General features: G+C 42.5%; 1 protein-coding gene across 2 annotated transcripts; it reads right to left on the bottom strand.

Annotated features, from left to right (window-relative positions):
• Window positions 1–143: 143 nt before the first annotated feature.
• On the bottom strand, window positions 144–21856 carry ago4 (argonaute RISC component 4). 2 transcript variants are annotated; one of them, XM_053612650.1, is made up of 18 exons: window positions 21389–21856; window positions 16961–17132; window positions 16730–16850; window positions 15163–15344; window positions 14632–14768; window positions 14382–14516; window positions 14116–14203; window positions 13839–13986; window positions 13388–13507; window positions 9284–9445; window positions 8041–8174; window positions 6567–6751; window positions 6230–6389; window positions 5649–5964; window positions 4549–4683; window positions 4316–4417; window positions 4029–4228; window positions 144–3366 (listed from the first exon to the last, which is right to left on the bottom strand). In XM_053612650.1, exons 1-18 carry the CDS (start codon window positions 21405–21407, stop codon window positions 3258–3260), a joined length of 2625 nt encoding a protein of 874 aa, XP_053468625.1. In that variant the 5' UTR covers window positions 21408–21856; the 3' UTR covers window positions 144–3257. The 2 variants fall into 2 exon arrangements, with proteins under 2 accessions (XP_053468625.1, XP_053468626.1); XM_053612651.1 differs by having other exon boundaries at window positions 9317–9445.
• Window positions 21857–21891: the final 35 nt, after the last annotated feature.

Raw genomic sequence — 21891 nt, 5'->3', positions numbered from 1 at the left:
TCATATCCTCAATAATGCAGTTTAGATTAATCTTCATTTTCTTAGTTAAAATCGAATGGGTTTTTAAGTTCATCGTTCCAGAAACTATGCACAGGCAAACCAGCATTCGTATCAATAAGAAATAAGGACCAAGAGAAGAGATATAGGCGTAAAATACCAGTTTATTACTTTGCACAATAACACGAATAGTCCCTGCAGGCTAAATTAAAAAAAAAATTCAAAAAAAAAAAAAAAAAAAAAAAAGGAAGAGGGGATTATTATTATTATTTTTTTTTAAACGTCAAATAGCAATACACCAAATGATGTGGCACCCTAACAGGAGGCCAGAGGAAGCCCCAGCAGGTCAACAAGAGCGCCCTCTATTGCTACTAGACAGGTCACACAGCTCAAAACATTAAAATACAGCACAAAAGCTACACGCACAAAAGAAAAAAAGAGAAATAAATTACAATACACTTTTGTCCAATAACAAATCTTTATATATCAAAGAGGAGATTTAAAAAAAAAATCATGCTCTCTTAAAATCAGGGAAGTAGTGAGAAACCATGGGTCAAAAGGTTAAAAAGAGGTAATCCTTGTGTAATCCTGGAGTGTCTGGATGCTGCGAGTGTGAGCGTCATCAACAGGGCACCACAGGACTACACAGCGCAACAGGGCCTGAGCTGAGCAGTCGTGTGGCATACTGTTAACCATTGGAGGGGGTGACATGCCGGTCTTGGTGCTCCCCAATTGAAAGAAAAATAAAAGAAAAAAACAAAACAAAAAAAATGTACCTCGTTTGAGTTGGAGTTTTGTCAAGACTGGCCTCGGCACTCACTCGCAGCATCCAGACTGACCCGCAGGACTTACTGACGTCGGAGACGGAATTTTCAAATCTTGTCAAAAAGAGACTGGTCAATATTGCTACGCTAAAAACAAGCAGTCTCAATTAATTCATACACCTTTACAGAAGTTTTTTTTTTTTTTTTCCTTTTTCTGAGACAATAAATATTCTGTAAGAGATTTAGGACAATACTCTGGCATGCAAGCAAGCAAAGTCTAAAATGTATAGCTTTCCACAGAGCCTAAAAGAGCTAGTCCACCAAATGCACATTCCCACTGATTGACACAAGCAATAAAAAAACAAAAACAACAAAACAAAAAAGAAAGCCCAACAGAAACACACATGCCCATGGGCAACCATACCAACAGCCACATCAATGAGAAGAATTATAGCTTTATCGCTGTTCATCATTTGAAGTATATTGCTGTGCCATAATATGAAATTGGAATTGTCATTTTACCAGTTAGCCATTTAACAACCTGCTTAACGAGGCACAACTGTTCTGCCAAATACGGTACACTATGGGATCAACGTTAGAAAAAAGTCTGCGTAGAAGCACAACACCTTAATCCGGCTTATTGCGAGTGATGCCATCGCCCCGTCATTCTCAACAGGCCACGAGTCACGTCCTAAAACAGGCAAACGCTCAAACTCATTCATAGCAAACCTGTGGCTTTATAGTTGGTTTATTACAAAAGGGTTTTTGATGAGCTACCCACCTGACGAGACGCATACAGAGGCCTGACGACACGCAACCCGGGACACGGCTTGCCATCATCCAACCACACTAAATCAGGTATTGTTCAAATCAAATCAAAAAGGCAGTGCTTATGCTTGTGTCACTTAGCAAATAATACAATGCTTGCATTTTTCCATCTCAAAAGAAAGGGAACCCCCCCAAAAAACTCACGCACAACAGCGAGAAAAACACAAGTGTAAAATTCAAATAATGGCCAACTATTTAAACGGCTCGAACTATCCCCCTGAGCCCTGATTGTCATTCATCCTTCCTTGTCTAAACAGTTTCCCCAGCAAGCCACCGTCTGACACACAGGGACAGAAAGAAGGTCAAAATCTTTGCCATGATAAGTCATTACTTCCAATACATCAAGTCATAAATGATAATCACCTGAAACCAAAAAAAAAGGAACACCAAACAAAAGCGCTTTGGGCCCCACAACCATGAACAGAATGCTACAACGTGTTCAGCTTCGAAACTGAATTCGCCCGACACCAACGAAACAACTCCTGGATAAATTCTTTATGCAACTGAGATTCTGACAGTCCGATATACAGAACAGCAACATTACAACAGTAACAACGACATTGACTTCATACACTAAACAGTTAAGATAACCACAAAAAAGGTTTTATATTAAACTCTTACAAATCTGACTCGAGTCTTATGTAGAAATGCATAAAAGGTAAGGGAGAGTGCTGTTATTTTTGCAAGCTTTGCCCTTTGTTGCCTACTACGCTAGCCTGTGGTGGGCCAGCTTTGCGTCCAGAACCATCCCTGCACCTCATACAAGGACATGTGTGTTTCTAACTTCGCCACAGACACAAAGGAACCTGTAAGACAGACCGCGGTGTCCTGGCCCGGTACTCCGTCAGTCACACAGCTGAGACAACGGATAATTCCTGCTACACAACCATCGGCTTACGCAATCCTGCAAAAATGTAAATCTACTGGAAATAAGCTTATATATAGATGCGTCTTTTTATATATATTTTATGTAATGTGAAGCGCTATAAAATAAACTGAGGCATTTACAGCAGTTAACTCCTTGATTTTTCCCTTTACAATTCAGTGGCCTGCCATGAAACGTGTATACACACACACACACACACACACACACACACACACACACACCATACATACAATACAAACACGCACACACATTAATAAAAAAAATAAAAAGAAAGAAATGGGAGAAGAGTAATGGGTATGATACCCAGATCACCTCGCTTGTAAAAGACTGAGCGGAGAGAGTTAAAATACGATCATAAAAAGGACAAGTTTCAGCCAACAGTGGCCTGAGGTAAAAGTAGACAAAGTCCAGCTTAGCTGAGAGAGCCAGAGCAGTCACGACAAAAATGGTGCAGGTTTGCTCACACTCAGTGTATATTACAAATTAAAAAAGAAAAAAAAAAGAAAAAAAAGACATTCAAAACTGAAAAACTAAACTCTTAAATGGCTCAATTTGATTTACTCTGTGCCTTGGAGACTAGTGGTCTCTCAGTGCAGGGTTGCTGGTGGGCAGTTCCACTGAGGGCGAACACTTGACATGTGTCCAGCCCTCTGGCTTTGGAACCGCTTTGGTTGTGAATGAAGATGAGAGACAGAGAGAGAGAGACAGAGAGAGAGAGAGAGAGAGAGAGAGAGAGAAATGAAGAGGGAGCGCAGAAGTGCATCTCCTGCTGGTTGAAGCAGTTAGGCGAAGTACATGGTGTGCTGGGTGTCATAGTGAATCTGGACTGCCTTGGCTAGGGCCTGAGGGTCCCGACCGTTACTCTGGCCTGATACATGACTGCCCTCCGCACTGCAGAGAGAGAGAGAGAGAGAGAGAGAGAGAGACATTAAATCAACCTTGAGAGAAATATATTATCAAAATGACATCTGCAGCTGGCTTTTCCTCCATTTTATTCAGCAAAGTGTCAATGAAGCTCTGCCCCAGACCCTTTTCTGTTGGCTGGCAGATGAACACGGTAGACCGCGTTCTGTTTCAAATAATGAAACGGATTTGTTATTAAAAAAAACAACAAAAAAACAATTTTTGGTGTGAGTACTCGACATATCATCGAACTGAATGGAAAGAGGGTCTGTTTGTGACAGGTACCAAAACCTCAATGTTTTACATGCCACATAGCATACGAGGTGAGACCCAAAAATTTCGGGAATTGGAATGCGGTGTGCGCGGTCGGCGTGCGCACCTCAGCGTCTAAATAAAAAATAAAAGCAGAGGGCTCTAGACATGATGACAAGAGATGACTACAGGAAATTATTTCCAGGAGAAAGTGTATCGCATCACAAGCAGAGTACTTAGAAGAGGATTGAAGGAGAAATGCTGCAAGTTTTAGAACACTCTGTTTTTTATTTTTTTTTTAAACAATTCTGTGAATGTTTGGGTCCCCCCTCGTATATGTAACCTTCAGACTTGAAGAAAGCTCTTCTGACAACAGTGCATGTGAATCATTGGCGTACCTGTCATGGTCTTTGTCCACCAAGTGGTAGCGGGCGCGGAAGGCGACGAGTCTGGCGTAGTACGCTGGTGCGGGGATGGACACGGAACGAGTACAGCGCACATACGTGTGGCACAGCTGGTAGGTGAGCAGCTGCAGCTCATCTGCAGTGAAGCAGTTGTCGTCCCACAGCACGTGGTAGTGCGAGGGGCGGCTGGTGCCCTGCAAGAAGCAAAAAGAGTGAATTACGGTCTGAGGGACAGACGGATGTGTGTACGAGTAGATTAACAGGCAGGAAGTGAGACTCACCTGGATACCAGCATGACTGCACAGGTAAAAGTCAAACTCTGAGGGATGCGTGATGGTGCTGTCCACCGTCGTGCCTGCTGGAACGTTACCGCTCTTCCCAACCTGCAGAGGGCGACAAATCATTCAGGTGAAAATCTCTATAGTACAACAAAGAAAACGTTTATGATAGAATTCGATTTAAAACCAAGGGTGAGGTTAGCTGAAAGTTCTGACTTGAACGAGTTCTCACTTACTCTCTCAGCTTTGTCGGAGCAGAAAAGTCGGGTGTGATGACGTTTTTGCACTACGATGTAGGTGATCCCAGGCCTGTAGTCCTCCTCCAGACTGATGCATGCCTTTCTGATGGCTATCAGCTCTGGCCATGCAACCTAGAGTACACACAGAAGCATCAGACAGCTCACAATACGGATGTAATCAATCTGATACAGAGGTCACATTCAATATCAGGAGCCAATCAGTATAGGGACCTATTCCAAAATCAGTATAATGTTTTGAGTGACAAAATAATCTCAAACTTATTTATCTTCACGGTTTTCTAATTGCCACAAAGATAGACAGAAAAACTGTCCAGTTTAGGAGAGTCTGTGCCCTTGATAGCATCAGATTCTTGTTCTCTGACAGGAGAGAAACCCAATGTGGTCTTCTGCTGTTGTAGCCCATCCACTTCAAGGTTTGATTTGTTCATGCTGAGATGCTTTTCAGCTCACCACAGTTGTAAGAGTGATTATATGAGTTACTATATCCTTCCTGGCAGCTTGAACGAATCTGGCCATTTTCCTCTGACCCTCTTATCAACAAAAATGAAGATCTTGACTGTATCTGCAACTGCATGATTGACTGACTGGATAACTGCATAAATGAGCAGGTGTACAGGTGTTCCTATTAAAGTGGAAGGGGAGTAGTGCATTACATAATACTGTGGTGAAACATTTCTATCCTGATAGGAGTGGTCTCTCTCAGGATGACAATTCCCCACCCTTGTCCACACAGCACGAGGGCTCACCGAACGGTGTAAAGGAAGATTTTGGATCTAGGTGTTAGACAGCGCTCTCTAGCACCATCATCAAAACACCTACTGAGGAAATATGGTGCTCATGGGGAATGGTGTTCATCCCTCCAGTACAGTTCCAGAGACTTGTTCAAGCTATGCCAAGCTTCAAGGGTGCCAAAACCAGCAGCTGCCACATTAAAATGTAAATAATAATAATAATAATAATAATAATAATAATAATAATAAAATACATTATATATTATAACCTCTATACATATGACTTACATAACCTCTGTAAAATCAATACGATCAATACAAACGATCATGCCGTGCTGTACTCGCCTGCTTCATCTGTCCCTCCGACACTCCTCCACGATAGTAAATGATGCGTGTGGGCTTGAAGCGGGTGGACTTGTAGAACTGGATGAGCAGCTCACGCACCATGTTGGTGAGGTCCTGGATTACTTCTTGGCTGAAGAGCTGCTCCTGAGACAGGTCCTGCCGCGAAGTCTGCACCCGCACTGTGGCGCAGTAGCGGCTTGGGTGGCCGTCCATGCTGCCCACCACTGCTGCGATGGACGGCTTCTTCCCATCACCTGCTGGGGGGTGAGTGACGTCGGCACCCAAGAAGATCACCGGTTGCTGGAATACAGATGGTCTAAGGGGGCACAAGAGGATGTACAAGGTATGTGGGGGTGTAATTAGGTTTTGTTTATTTCCTATTGGCTGGCAGGTAGGCGGTCATGACAGACTGCATTCTGTACAATTACAAATACCAGTGCAATTTGTTTGCGTTTGAGTACCGAGTCAATGCATTTTCACTGAAATCAGTGACAAGAGTCTACATTTATGTGCAAAATTAACCACAATCAAATTCTTATCTAGATAAACGGTGGCGTTGCCACAGTGCCATTTCCACACACCTCTGATGGGGAACCAGAACATTGTTTATGCCACCCAGTTTAGCGTTGATCTTGAGGCAGAGGTTGGAGAGAGTCTGAGGGGAGGTCTTCACTACATTCTTCACCTGGACACACTGGGTTGCCATGCCCAGCAGAGTATCTCCAACACGCTTCACCTCCGCTACAAGGCAAGAAACAAAATGTTCGCTTCAATACTGTTTCAGGATTCACTCCTCATGCACAATTACATCTTGGGTCATTAAAACGACAAATATAGTGGCTAATAAGCTCCAGGAAATTGTTTGTTATATTAGGCATGATTTTAATCCAGAGTATTATCTGGTTTTCATCTCATTACCGTAGACAGGGGTTTTCCCAGGTAGGATGACCACAATGAGTTGCAATCCAACATAAGACATTTTAAGGTGCTTGAACATGGGCTCGACACTGTCTGCTCCCTGGGCATACTTGCAGAAGCAGGGCTGGCCCTGAATGGGCATGCCTGCATCCTTAGAGATCTTCCTCAACTGGTCTGTGAAGCTCCTGAAAGTGGAGAGGCAAAAGGCTTAAAATATGGGGTTACTTTCCCTAAAACTCATTAATCTGATTTAGCTTCTGGAATGGATTAAATAAAAGATCAGTTGTGAAACAGATTAAATGAACAGCATTGGAAAAGACAGCATTCATTCCTAGTTTTATGGAGAACAGTTTAGAAGAAGGAAAAAGAATGGAGCGCAAGAAATACGAACCAAAGTGACAATAAGGCTACATACGGATAGCCCCGTTACTGTAATGACTTTTGTCAGATGATATATTGTGCCAGAAATAACTGATACACGATATTGTCGTTTTAAGACCATTTTATGCCACTGATATAATGATAATATAACAGCATGATAATGTAAGTAGAGAGCAACGAACTTAACTCTTCAGAACACTGAAACTGAGATGTCAAAAAACAACACCACAAATATCCTAAATAAATGAAACAACCATGACAATAAATAAAATGGACTGTAAGACAGTATTGTGAATTGTTTATTATCGAGTTACGGAAAGAGTGTATTCACAACATGACTTATTGTTCTACCTGGCGCCTTATTTAAGTTTTGCGCAGAAGTGAGTTGTAATGTTAGGTTTATGTTGTGTGTAAACGTCTGATTAATCTCATGTGTATAGGATGCGTTTGGGTGAGTTCATTAACCCGCTAGTAAAGTGCTTCACTTTACCGCTGTTCGTTCCCTGTTCCACTTCAGCTCACGCAGATTATGCAGCTCAAACCCCACTACTCAAACTGACTACGACTGGATTATTTCATACGCTAGAACTATTTTTCTAGCTTTTTCTGGCCCCAAAAAAACAAAACAACAAAAAGAAACACCATTGTTAGTGCATTGTTAATATCTTGTGTAATTTTTTCAACAGTAAGTTTTAATGCCTGCTACATACACATCTTAAATTCGAACGCGCACAGTTTTTGCATTCGAATGTGCATTTTTATCTTAAATTCTACAAATATATGAAATTTGACTTTTGATTCGACAGCCCTGGAGCAGACGAGAGGACAGACGCAGGGCGAACGGCTAAAATGTTTGCTTACATAAGAACGAATGTCATGAACACACGTGAAAACAACGGGCGATATCGGGGTCAGCAAAAATGATCGTGGACATGACCATTTATCGTAAGACAAGTCGATAATGTAATTATAGTGACAGGACGATGTACAGAAAACTGAAGCTCCGATACAGGATGTAATCGTTTTGAGCACTGAGACTAACTGTTCAAAAGTTGAACAGCCAACCGAACAAAGCAAAAACGTAGACACTCACTTGAGCAAATCCTCTCTGCACTGTTTCTGAGGGGCAAAGCAGGCCACGGCCCACACCTTGATTTCGATGCCTGCATAGAACTGCTTCCCCCTCATGTCCCACACGCCCTGGTTGGGCGTAGCCACCGTCTTGTTCTGCGGAGAGAGTCCCTACACTCTTAGTGAAGCCTATAGACTCGCCACTAAAAACAAGACATTGTTCAAAACTTTCCACCCATATAAAATCAACAACTCTCTAGCCAGGGCTGATGATGTGTTTGCAATATGTTTAAACAAGCATAAATCAATCATTATCCATTACAGTGTCTAAACTTGTTGCTTAAGCACAAAACAATCCTTTAAATTTGAACACATTTTAAAAGAAACACACATAAGCACTGAGCAACTCCAGTGTTCAGAGAATTCAGTATTTAAACTACTTATTCCTCTGTTTCAGAAGGTTAAATAGCATGACCTAAATGCCAAGGATGTTCTGCATTTTGGGTTGTTAGCATTTTAATACGCAGTAATGTAACAAAGAGACTGAAGACTGGAGATGATCACATGTTAGAACAGCAAGTGGTTAAAATATCAAGTCATGAATATAATATGCACTTTAAAGTAAAGGGGTTTTAATTCAAGAGTCACGTTTTACCCAACATTTCACCCTAAATCACAAATTACATAGTTAAAAGATTACAACAAACCATTTAGTATTGAATTCATTCAGTTATGAAATGACATTGAAGTTAAACAAAAAAAAATGAAAGATTGCTTTTCTCTTTAAGTTTTAATCAACCTATGACCTTAAACACTTGAGAAACAATAAAGAAAAAAACACCCCAAATGATTAATCAACTCTTTTACATAGAGCTCATCGGGCAAACAGAAAAGCAGTCTTTCAAAAGCTCCATACGTTCCTGAGGAAGAGGATAAGACTCTATAGGCCAGTAGCACCAATGATCAGAGCACAACTTACAGTTAAATCTTTAGAGCACTAATTCATTAATAAAACACTGACTCAAATCAGGGATGAAATGATCAGTTTTCCCCACATCAGAATCAATAACTAGAATACTAAAGAGCCAAACAAACAGACACACACGCGCACACACAAATTAAGTAAAAGAGATTATATAAAAGAGTCTGATCCTCCTCCTCTTGGTTAGTTCATTCACCCCACCACGAATCACAAACGCACACACATTCGCCTGTGTTTATGGCCCCCTCCCGTACTCACCCTGCACCCGTGCCCCAGTACTCACCCTGCCACAGTCCCTCCCAGTGTCTGTACTCACCCGGCCCCCATACTGCAGCATGGGCGCTGGGAGGACCCGCCCAGTCACCTCCGTCATGTCATTGTGCACCACGATGCCAAATTCTTTTAGGTAGGGGTCAGGGCCACCCACCATGCTGTTGCTTTTGACCTAAAAAGACATGAAATTGTATAAATTCAGAGGTAAACAAGAAAATCCTAGCAGACAAGAAAATCCAAGCAAACAATTTTACCACAAAAACCCTAATGTATGACCGTGGATGGGATCGCTTCATGCTAACAGCATACATTTTACCCCCCCCCCCAAAAAAAAAAAAAAAAAACAGAAGAGAAAAAAAAATGAAACAAGGCAAATGTCTGGTGTGATCGCTACTTCATAAAAAGCAGCTTCCCCAAAAAGACCACAGTCCCACCTTCTTGTTTTCTACTGGTTTGCAAATTCAAAGTTCACTTCGATAAAGTGGGTATAAAGTGAAACTAACAGCTACCCAAAACAAAATGCAGCTTTCACCTTCCTCTTTCATTCCCCTGCTGCTTTCGCTGAAAAAGCAGAAAAGTTTTCAGATGGCTCCTATATCACTGTAGCAAGGGATTAAAAAAAGTGAACAGAGATCACAAGTACATTTAGTCATTATGTGTAAGATGGCAGCTTCCAGGCACTTAGGACATGTGGTTGATAACGGTTGCGTCTCAATCAGCTCCCTAGCTCTTTAATCAGTATATGGTGTGGACCAGTTCGTGCACTGGTAAGGACCCTGACTCACTACACATCGCAACACTGACGCCTCAATTTCTGGCGACATGACTACATACTCGCGTTGTAAAAATGTCACCACTAGCAACAACAGTCAGGACAGATATCTTTCTGACACACACACACACACACACATATATATGTATATATGTATGTATGTATGTATGTATGTATGTATGTATGTATGTGTGTGTGTGTGTGTGTGTATTATATACATACATACATACATACATATATATATATATATATATATATATATAGTAAATTTGTTAGGTTAATCACAAACGTTCCCGTCATGGTACGTGAACCATTAAACTCATTAGACTCAAACAAACCGTATACAGAACGTCAAATAAAGTTAAAACTCATTTGCGAGCCACAACAACGAGAACAAGCTACTTACGTTTGCAGATGAAGTTAGCTACGAGTTCGTCCTGCTTCCCCCACCCCCGATACTCCTTGGTTATTGCGGTGCATTGTGGGATTTGTTTATGGAGCGATTTTGTTAAGTTCTGATGCACCTGAAGGATTTTGCGATTGAGACGGCCTTTAAAATGGCCGACTCCCTGATCAGTGCCCCGACTACTGAACTAGTGAGCTGATTGAAGTGCACCCAATGAGGGCGATTCCACAGAGACAGGCAGCTGTTACACTTCATAACCTCATGGGAAAAATACATGATTAAATACCAAGAACTATTTCTGGCTTAGATATAAGATTCTCAGACAGTTTTCCTAGCACAAGTTTGGACTTGTGACTTGTCTGCATTTTGAATTACTGATTGAAGGCACGTTAGAAGTGAAACTACATAAATCCTGAGGAAAAATAACAGCCACTTAGTATCAAACTGCAATCATATTAGCACAGTACATCCTCCCAAAGGTAAAAAGGGCATCCTTAAATATTAACGGCTTGTTAAGTAATCAGCTGCAGCAATGCCTTCTTGCTCTTCTTCTGATAGCAGCTTATATGCCAAAGTAAACACGTTCTGTGCATCACTGGCAAGTTGTGAACGAGTTGGCACATGCAGTAATGACTCACTCATCCCATTCATTCACACGCTTGTAATGTTTATATGAATGGAAAGTAAATACTCCGTATATAATGCTAAACATGGGTTTGGGACAACTTTATTCTCTTAGAAATCACTGAATTTCTGTAGACTCATTGGTGTGTGCATGAGGTCATGTGGTACAACGTCTATGGTCGTTGGTCACAGCGAACGAAGGTTGATTTATACTTGCGGTTAACTACGTCTATGCAAGATTTGCCACGTCGCTTGTGTACATCCTCAGAAATTAACACACTGCAATACCAGTGTAAATAGTGGAGGCAGGCTCCGCCTTTTTCCTGAGAAACCACGGAGCGTCGCCATGATGGAGTCCAACTTCCGTTTATGTATTGCTGTGAAGTTCCAGTCTCTATAGGGACCCTTAGTAAAACTGGCTAAAGACAGCGACTGAATTAATTAAACTTTTCACATGTTCGTAAGATTGAAAATGAGTTCAGGGTCAAGCTGTGCCATCGTGTTTGGCTGCCACAACGACAGCAATGAACGTTAGAAATTCCTGGAAAATACTAGGTTTTGAGCACCAGCAAAACCAAAAAGAACGTCCGTGTCCGGCGCCGTATGCCTTGCATCCTATGCCAAATATTGGCGAGCATGGCTTGCAGTGTTGAAGTTAAAATACCCCGCAAAGAAGGTATGCGTGTGCTCTTATTGTTATGCGGACAAACTTCACCCCGATCCGGAGCCGTAGCTACGATATAAAACGTCCAACTCATACCAAGCGGCGAAAGCTAGTCACCCAAAGCTGCTAACTTTCTGACAGGGCTCAACCTCTGCACAAAAAAAAAAGTTGCAGTGTTTCCTGTACAAAACCTGGTCTGTTTTTTTGCTGTGCAGGTAATTATATGCTTCAGTGCTTTTGTAGTTTCGGAGTGCTTCCTCATCAACGCCTTCAGAGAAAACAATGTAGTTCATAATATCAGTGTAGCTAACCATACCTTCATATCAACCCAGTCATTAAGCTCTGACGGGTGAAGCACTGTCAAAAGACAGTCACAGCAACACTGTGGAGCCATATGCTTCCACCCCCCAGTCTCAAACGGGACTTTTGCTTGATTTATTTATTTATTTTGAGCTATTTTCACAAGTTTAACATCACATTATCAGCTAGGAACATGCGCTAATCTGACTGTAAACACCGGAGACCGGAAATGTAAGACAGGCTTCCGGTGTGAACCAGGCGAGACTTCCGTGTTCAGGAGAAGAAGAAAGAAAAAAAAAAAAAAAGGTGGACAGCACCACCCAGAAGTTTGCTATGAAATTCGACCGAGACGTTTTGGCTCGGGCTTGCCATCTAGTGGACGCTGCTTTTAATCTTCCAGATGTAAACTAGCGAGGACATGAACAATAACAATACACATGCAGCTGCTCATGCAACATATACACGTGGTGAAAGTGAAGTATATTTACACCTTACTTAGGAATAGTGGCGCACTCTTATGCAGCGCTGAATTCATTTAAACACGCAATAAGAAGCAGTGAATCCGCTTAACATTGTCCAGAACACATTTAGAAGGCCAAACTACACTACCGGTCAAAAGTTTAGACACACTCATTATTTTAACCCCCCCGCCATTTTATAATAATAAAGTCATCAAAACTCTGGAATAAGACAAATGGAACTATGGGATTATGTTGTGATAAAAAATCCAAAATAAATACAAAATAATTAAATATTTTATCATCTTCAAAGTAGATGCCCTTTTTGTCTAGAATTTCCAGAAATGTATTCTTGGCATTTTCCTCGACCGATTTCTTGAGGAATTGCCCTGAGATGCTTTTTAAACAGTATTAAAAGGAGTTCACACCAACGCTGGACACTTATCGGCTGCTTTTCTGAATATTTCACTCGATTCGGCCGTTTAAAAAAAGATTTCTTTGTAAATAAAATGTTCGTTTTCTAATGAAAGAAATGAATACGTTGGTGCAATTATATTTTTTCCACAACACCGATATCAAACATTTAATCACACACCTTCAGATCAAAAGCTCATGAGAAACATTTCATTCGAGTGTCCACAAACTTTTGACCGGTAGTGTACATAGTATAAAAACAAACACACACACAAACAAACAAAAAAAACACTGTCAGTTCGGTCACAATATGCTTCAGCAGACTTCTATCTGAAATGTTTCTAATTTCCTTGTCTAAACGCCAAGCCTGAGTCATTTCGGTTTCCTTCTGGAATACAGAAAAACACTGATACCACTATTGAGTGGCTATGGATTTAAAACACAGGAATAACAGGAGGTAAAACCGTACAACTCACCAGCCTGCTGATCTCCTCTTGGCGGTCGGGAGCTGAGCGAGCTGTGGCTTTGATCATGGTGGAAGTCTGGTTATCGGTTAACTTCTTTATGCAGCGCTGACCTGCCACAATATTACAGACCTGGAACGATCGACAAAAACCTTAAGTTTAGACGTGCATGAAAGAATTATGATATCGTTCCAAACATGGAGGCGAGTTATTTTACTCCGGCTTGTATAACCTACTGAAGAGGATCCACACTTCCAGACAAAGCCTCCCCTGTCACACAGTAAAGATGGAACCGTCGGCAGTACGATTTGGAGTAGAAATCGCTTCTCTCGTGTATTGCGACACCAGAATTTTGCACTTAAATTCAGTTCTTAATTGAATTTCATTCCTAGAGCTAGAATTTTAGACACCATGCATCAAGCCATAAATTGAAAAATGCCCTGGAATAAATAAGATGGCTCACCTCAAGGGGAAGGTACGTGTGCTTTTGTTCCTGCCCCACCTGAAGGCAGGGCAAATGGGGGTATTTAAGTTGTAGACTGTATTTCTGTTTGAAATATTGAGCTACGGTACATTCCATGGCTTGTCCATTTTCTAGCTGCAAGGGAAACCTGGCAAAGCAATAGTGGTATTCGTTACAAGACTGAATAATCGTTTAAAACAGAAATGCTTAGAGTCTATGCATTAAAAGTATTCATTTGCACAGGAAGGTTAGTCTCGGACGTGTTAGAGAGACCCACGTCTGGTGGCTGGCTGGGCGGCGGGTGACATTGCACACGCGGTACTTCCTCTTCATCTGCCCACAGTGTGTGACCTCCACTTTCAACCCTGTTCATACAAACACAACCATACGCAAAAGCATGTCAACAGTCCAACAACACAGAAAATGACTCGAACGAGACAGTGCTGGGTCACATCCGAGACGAACATAATTTTCAAACAATCCCCATCGCGTACGGTCAACGACAAGTTTGTTTCCCGGCCCACAGCGGAGCTGCCGACTCACCTCGGATCTCCTTAGTGAACTTGACACGTTGAGAATCTGTAAGGGGCTTGGTCTGCTCGTTAATGTTTTGGATGTCTAGAACCTCACACATGAACTCGATGACTGGCTGGGCACGGTAGAATGCGGTGGCTGAAACTATGGGATCGGGAAACAAAAGAACGTACACGATTACAACAACTGTTCTCATTTTCACTGTAAGATTATAAAGGGGCTGTCAGAACAACTGCACATCCCGTCAGAGACCTCTTACCATCGATGTTGAGCATCATGTTCCACATGGCTGGACGAACAGATTGATGGAACCCAAACCACACCTCCCTTCCTCCACCGAGCGGATGGTAATAGCCTTCAGGGGGAGAGAAGAAAGAGCGGCCTACAGGAGTGTACCTGCAACAACGGAAACAAGGAGGTTACATAATTATTAACCAGTGCATTTACGCACATCCACCTACACCCACACCTGGGGTCACCAACTCAAACCAAATCGAATTTTTTTTTTTTTTCCTTCTTCTTCCAAATGGACGATAATTGCACCGAACCTCAAATAATCTCAAGCCCTCTTCTTCATGGTTGCATCCAAAGCCACACCTACAGAAGTGAACTTCACCAAATATTACCAAAAGTGTTCTGACTTGAATTCCGGCATTAAGCCCATCATGTTGTACAGCGCAAAAGTGAGAATGGGATAAACAATTAAAAGGATCTTTCCTTAACTGGCCTGCCGCTAACCCTCAACGTGCACACTGCTATATGGAAAGGATGAATATTATAATCAGTTTGCCTCATGGACGGAAGATGGCGTGTGATGACATCCAGGGCCTGCACGGAGTCCTCAGGAACCTCGTTTAGGTGACCGGACAGAGCCTCCAGGAGCATCTGCAGACTGACCACCGACACCCACTGCAGAGACACCTTAAAGGTCTGATCCTTCCCTTCTCCTGGCAGGGTCACTTCCAGATCCACCTGTAACATACAAAGCAGTGGTGCTGTTTGCTGAATTTCACCAAATGGATTAGCTCCTGACATCTGGGACAAAAACAACCGATCGCAGAGAGTATAACTGAAACGAGCACAAGCTTGGGTGACTACATTTACGTTTATTCATTTAGTAGATGCTGTTCTCCAAAGCAACTTACAAATGAGGAAATACAAGCAAACATACAGTGGAATGTGGAGGATGTGGGCATCGATCCCGCTACTAAGCCCGCTATTAAGCGAGCGCTCTACCATTTGAGCTAATCCCCTCCTAAATCCTAATAATATTTATCAGATAAGGTCCAATACTACTTAAAGGTGGCGGTATACATTCAAGCGATGTAAGACGTGAACATAAAAGCCTGTCTCCTGTAGTTGTAGGACAGTTAGCCTGACTAAAAACACAGCCTTACTGAGCTCCAAAACAAAACCATATTTCTACCACATTTCCGATCAAACAGGCCTGAAATTCACAAACGTATTATGCTTTTATTTAAGGAGCCTCCACTCCGTGTACCCCACACAGCACCGCATAGTCGATTCCGATCGCGTGTCCACACTTTTCTGAACTTTTTGAAACGCAACAAACCCGAAAACTGAAGTAAATCCGATCGAACATTATGAGGTGGCTATGGTTATGATCGATAAACAACAGTTCCCTGATTCAGGAAAGACGTTCTTTTGAAAAAATAGTTCCCAATCATCCACAGATCCTCAGGGTGTATGGTTCAGGTTCAGGAGTTCAATAAAGTTACGTTCTGCAAATCGCTACACTATACAGCCGGAAGTATGCAGACAAATCAACAAATCGCAACCATACATGCTTGACACATCCCATTCTAGATTTATTTCCCCTCATTATTGTTATTATAAGCTCTACTCTTCTGAGAAGGGTTTCCACTAGATATTGGAGCATGGCTGTGGGGATGTGTGTTCATTCAGCTACAAGAGCGTTAGTGAGGTCAGGCAGTGAGGAAGCCTGGTGCGCATGTGTGTGCGTGTGCAGGGCGCCCAAAAAAAAAAAAAAAAAAAAAAAAAAAAAAAAAAAAAAAAAAAGGGGGGGCGCAAAAAAAGCAAAGAGGGATTGAGTGCATGGTATGTTCGAGTTACCCTTGAACACGTTTATGATGCTGCTTCCACAACCGCAACCAAAATGTGCAAATAGCGGACATCATGTGATATTTAGACCAATATCAGACAGTGTGAGTTTTCAGAACAAAAGACACATTGTTTAGGAGTTCTGCTTGGAGGACACACACACACACACACACACACACACACACACACACAGCATCGAACAAATGTCATCTTTTGCAAATCATCAAGAGCTTTTTTTGATTGAAGTGTAGCGTCAGCTTTATGTGCCAGCTTACCCGGTCTCTCCCGATGGGCAGCGGGTGAGCCGTATACATGTTCCTCTTTCCATCGTAACCAGGCTGCCGGTCCCCAAAGATCTGCATCTTGAAGTGTCTCACCATGGTGTCCACCACCTCTCTGCACACAAAATTAATAAAATGACTACTGTCAAAAAAGTGACATCGAACCAATCATCATAATCATGCTCATCACTGCCCTGACCGCTTCCTTTTGAAGTCAAATCTCACCTGTTGACCCGCCGGGGTCGCTTCTCTGGCTTGATTTCGATGTCATAATGGTAGACATCGATCTTGGGGATCTGCACCTGGAAGTGATTGGCCAGCAGGCGAATCGGCTTCCCCACCGTGCCCAAGCCAGGCCGGCGTGGTGGCTGGAAAAGGGAGGGAGGGGCAGGCGGGCCTACAGAAAACATCGGGGAAGGAAAAAGAAAAAAAAAAAAACACGAGTGTAAAAATGTCTTTATCCTGGATGCTTAATTTTGGTCAAACACCACAGTCTGGCCAAGCAGTATTTGGACAAAGCACAAGAACACGGAGAGAATACAAGATATTGTAATGCTTTTTCTCCTTCACCGTCGATCATCATCATAGAACAATGACGCCCAATTATCCGCATGCAAAACCCCCTCTTCGTTCTAATGCGCAGAAGCCACGGAAACAAAGCAGAGAAAGTCAGATCACAGACAGCAGCAGGACCATATGGAAAACTATTCTGATGTGCAATTATTCTCAACGATGAAGTATGAAGCACTGGAGATTTTCTGACATTTCAACAAACCCATAGATGCTACTCTGGTCCTTCTATTCATGCGATAAAATGATTCCCTTTTGTGCATTAAATTTGGACACACATGTTGTCATTGTCTTATCCTCTACTCTATTGTCCTACCTACTCTCTTCGATGTGGGGGGTTCTGTACATTGTACATCAAGGGGTGGATGCTTTTACAAATTGGAGAGGTCGAGACCCCTGGTGCTTCTACATGCTCCAGTTAGCACATAATCCACAGGGGGTAGTGTGGTCCTCTGTGGCCCATCCTGCTCCTGAACCGGCCTCCTCCTACTACTTTTATTTAGACTATGGCTGTCAATATCTTCTGCGTGCCTATTAAAGAATCCAAGCTGTTGTATACACTAATTGGACTCACCACCTTTTCTTCCCTTTTCAATTTCTCTTCCAGTGGCTTCTTAACATTAAAATCTTCAAAACTGCTGATTTTTAAAATAATCTCGACATTTACACTGTTGTACTTTTATCATGTATTTTCCCCACTGAAGACACATCTCGGCATGCACGCAAAATCATTTAAGGTTTTTTTTTTTGCATTTACGCAATAAATAAAGCATCCCTTTGGTGTGCAAATCCCTCTGAAGCATCTGAAATAAGCTTTTGGCCACTGTGGCACTTTACTTACACCTTTTCACAAGGTGTTTCTGCTATTAAGTACTCTGGCGACTCAAACGTTCCCGCCTCGAGGACTGGTGTGATGGGCTGAAGGTGAGAAGCGGATAGATTTAAGCGTTGAATCAGTAATGACATTGAGCACATGGCGAGCAGTCACTGCCCGATCACCTGGATTACGTTACTCAGCACAGCATACAGCTGAGGAGGGTCATCTGTGACACCGGGAACACAGGATCTCACCACAGTGAAAGGACAGAGGGAATCCCCACGGTTTTTAGATATAGAGAAGAGGATAGCTCCATGTTATGCCACATTTATTCCTTGATAGTTGATAAGGTAATGATGCTACGACTCGAACATACTGTGGATACAAGTCTACCAAGTAGTATCCACACACTTATGTTTTTGTTTTTAAGTGGTGGGGGTGGAGTGACGGTAATGATGTCACATTATCTGCAATCACCGTCTACTACTTACATGCTGAAAGTGAAGGAGGTGTCATAAGAGGCAAAGCCCCGACTTATTCAGGGGGCCTAGAGCTCGACAAGGACCCTAGAACATGACTGTTGAAGTAAGGTTGGGGGCCCCCCAACCTCATCCATGCTTGTGTTTCCTAAAACTGTTAACTGCCCCCCAACCTCACCCCACCTTCCCCACCAAACCATGTGCCATGGCTAAAGTTTGAACAAATATCCGAATAAAGCAGTCCGTACAGGATTTCACAGAATTTTTTTTGTGAGTGTTGCGGCCAAAGATGCTTGATTTTGTTGCAGCATTTATTTCAAAATATACAATGTAACTTGCAAAAGTTTTTTGTGCTTTTTTTTTTTCCAGAAATCTACATGAATCGGCGAAAGTTCAGTTGCAGGAAATTGTTCCGCAGCGATGTTTGTTGGTAAATTAGACCTTCTAGCTGTACTCATGTTTGAATCTAAGAGGGCTTTGGGCCGAACGCGCGTTGTGATGATATCACATGTCGTGTCTCGGCCCAAATCTGCAGTAATTTTGAAAAACTGAAAGCTCCTCCGAATATCGCGGAGTTTGCTTGATTTCTGCAATCTCAAAATCTGGAGGGACTGGATAAAAGCTCATTCTACAGGGAATACGAGCAGATAAACCATCAGATGACTTTGTTCTGTAACGTGGAAGACCAGGCATAAACAAATACCAATTTACTGTGGGCCCCAACACTGACGGTCAGGCAGTTTCGTCAAAACTGTCATCGTCAAACTAAAACAATCATCCTGCCTCTAATTAAAGCATTAATAAAACCATGCGATAACAATAAAACTTTTCATCCTTCGAAGAACAGCTCACATTTCCTCCTGATGTGACGATGAATATTTATTACCTTTCAAACATCACATTTTTCACAAGATTACTGACAAAAGTCAATAATAAAGTCCTCAAAGGTGGAAAGAGAGAGCTAATTTACATTGATCAAGTTATAAATACAGCTGGGGACAAAAGTTCACAGCACCCAAGGCTGTCTGGAGACCGTCAACCAGATTTTGGGGTGGGGTGTGGGGGGTGGGGGTTTAGCGGGGAACAGAAAAATGTGTATGATTTTGAGTCATAAACCTATTAAGAAGAATGGGCAAATTTCAGCCATGCAATTTAGAAGAGCTAGAACAGATGTGTTAGTGGGGGAATAAACAAGCCACCCGAGAACGTTACACCTCAGAGGATCTGAAAACTGCTCGGGCAACTTAGATTTTGGAAACCGGCAAACAGTGGTGGACAATTTTTTTTTTTTTATTTAAAAGATGGAAACAAGATTTCGACCACTAACATCATACACTCTTTAGTATGTTTTGTTGTGCGTTAATAAAGCAATATCTTAATAAACTTGCTAATGAATTCAATTGCTGTAAGGGTATGTGATATTTCTGCACGATCAATTTAAAGCATTTCAAAACTGCTGCTTAATAAGATTATTATCTGATTATCATCCATTTCAGAACGTAATCTACAACTGGCACCTGTAGGACCTTCTGTGTGTGTGTGTGAGTGAGAGAGATTCTACAACTGGCACCTGTAGGATCTTTTGTGTGTGTGTGTGTGTGTGTGTGTGTGTGTGTGTGAGATGTAAGCCCATATTCCTGTAGATGCACTTGATACTGAACAGCTCAATGTGCTGCTGTGACATGTGGGGGGTAAAAACGAGGGAAAGTCACGGATAATGAAGAATCCTGGACAATTTGAGACTCGTGAAAATACCAATGCACCATTTTTGCCGGTGTGTGGCATTAATACGCTCAGCACCAGTGTGTTTTTCTAATACAGAGGTGTATAAACACACACACACACAAACATACACACACACAGGCGACTCCTTCCGCTTTCCACAGCCTGAAGGAGTGTTTACTTTCACTCGTGAATCCTTTCTACCTATAAGAAGACAAAACCTTCGGCGAAAATGGGGTCTTCATACCAAGAGCTGGAAGCTACAGAAAAGCCGTTTTGTCCAGCTTTATGTTGTTGTCTCGTAGGGACTGTTCTGATGGCCCGGAACAGGCGTCGACATGTACACCATGACCGCGAGAGAAGTCTGTTCATCGGTCTGTCAGCCGTTTGCTCACCGTGTGGACGACACTCAATCAAACACAGCATTAGAAACACGTTTCCAAACCCAGCACATTCTCACCATGTGCTTGAACTAAACAGTAACACACCAATTACCACGTCGCTTAGTCTCACTGCCTCGAAAATATCCCAAAAGTTTCCGTGTTTTGATCGCTAAACGCCACTTCCGTTTACAACAAAAGCCTCCGAAATAAATAGGAATCCGTAGCAGACGAGCAGCTAGCTAAATGACTTCTCTATCTCTCTCATACACACACACACATGTGTGTGTATGTGTACACACCAGGAAGAAAGCTCGATTCATGATTAAATCCCAAACATCGTCGCCACAATGCCGTGCTGCCTTCCGCACTGCTGTGTGTCTGTGTATGTGTGTGTGTATTACAGTTCACTGCGCTGCTACACAATAAATAACTGTCACGACGTCACACACACACAAACACTTGTTGGCCTTTTAAGTATTCATCTTGGCAAGCAACTATATTAAATAAGCAAAGAACAGAACAATTGTGACTGAGACGCGACTGGTAGTGTGTTCGTTTTCGTTTTTTGTCTCTGAGGCCTACATACAGCGCAGCCAAGCCAAGCCGCGGCCAACAGTGACGCGCCGCGCCGACCAGCGCTCCACTGTCGCCGCGCACGGGCTCCTCACATTCACTGGCTTACCGGGTCCGAGCGCTTCCATGGCCGAGGGATCTCTCTCCGTCTCTGTCCCGGCCTGGCGGCTCCGTACCGACACTGAAATTGGGGGCGGTATCTCGAAGCTGAATGTGGCTAATTTAAGAACTTGAAAGATACGTATCCGTTCAAGGATCTGCGCGCTGCGTTGTCTTCGGTGTGATTTAAAGCAGATCCATGGGATTTGTAACTGCGCACGCGTGAGAACGTGCGCAGCTTATCGCGCATGCGCGATACCTCACAAACCAGTACTAGCTCTAGCTTGGAGACAAATGAGGCCTCCGTAGTGTACTAACCCATAATTAAATTAGCAGTATGACTATCCAGGAAAGACGATGCGCTTTCATTGAGTTAAAAAAAAAAAGTTGATTGTTCAAAAGGTATGGTTTCAATAAGGCCTACATTTTTCAGTGGTATGCACACCTGCCGTGTTAAGTTTATTGAATGTTGTTGAATGAAGGGCCGTTGGAATGTTAATTGCTTTCTGTTTA

The sequence above is a fragment of the Ictalurus furcatus genome, chromosome 24, assembly GCF_023375685.1.
Source record: "Ictalurus furcatus strain D&B chromosome 24, Billie_1.0, whole genome shotgun sequence".
Lineage (NCBI taxonomy): Eukaryota > Metazoa > Chordata > Actinopteri > Siluriformes > Ictaluridae > Ictalurus > Ictalurus furcatus.
Note: the sequence above shows the minus strand (reverse complement) of the source record. Positions and strands in the feature narration are given on the sequence as shown.

Bases quoted from the DNA above. Each gene is read 5' to 3' on its own strand.
- ago4 (XM_053612650.1), bottom strand. The intron at 14,204-14,381 runs GTGAGTCGGCAG...TTGTATGAACAG, and splicing joins GTTCACTAAGGAGATCCGAG to GGTTGAAAGTGGAGGTCACA. The intron at 4,684-5,648 runs GCGAGTACAGCA...TGTGTACTCTAG, and splicing joins CGGAGGGACAGATGAAGCAG to GTTGCATGGCCAGAGCTGAT.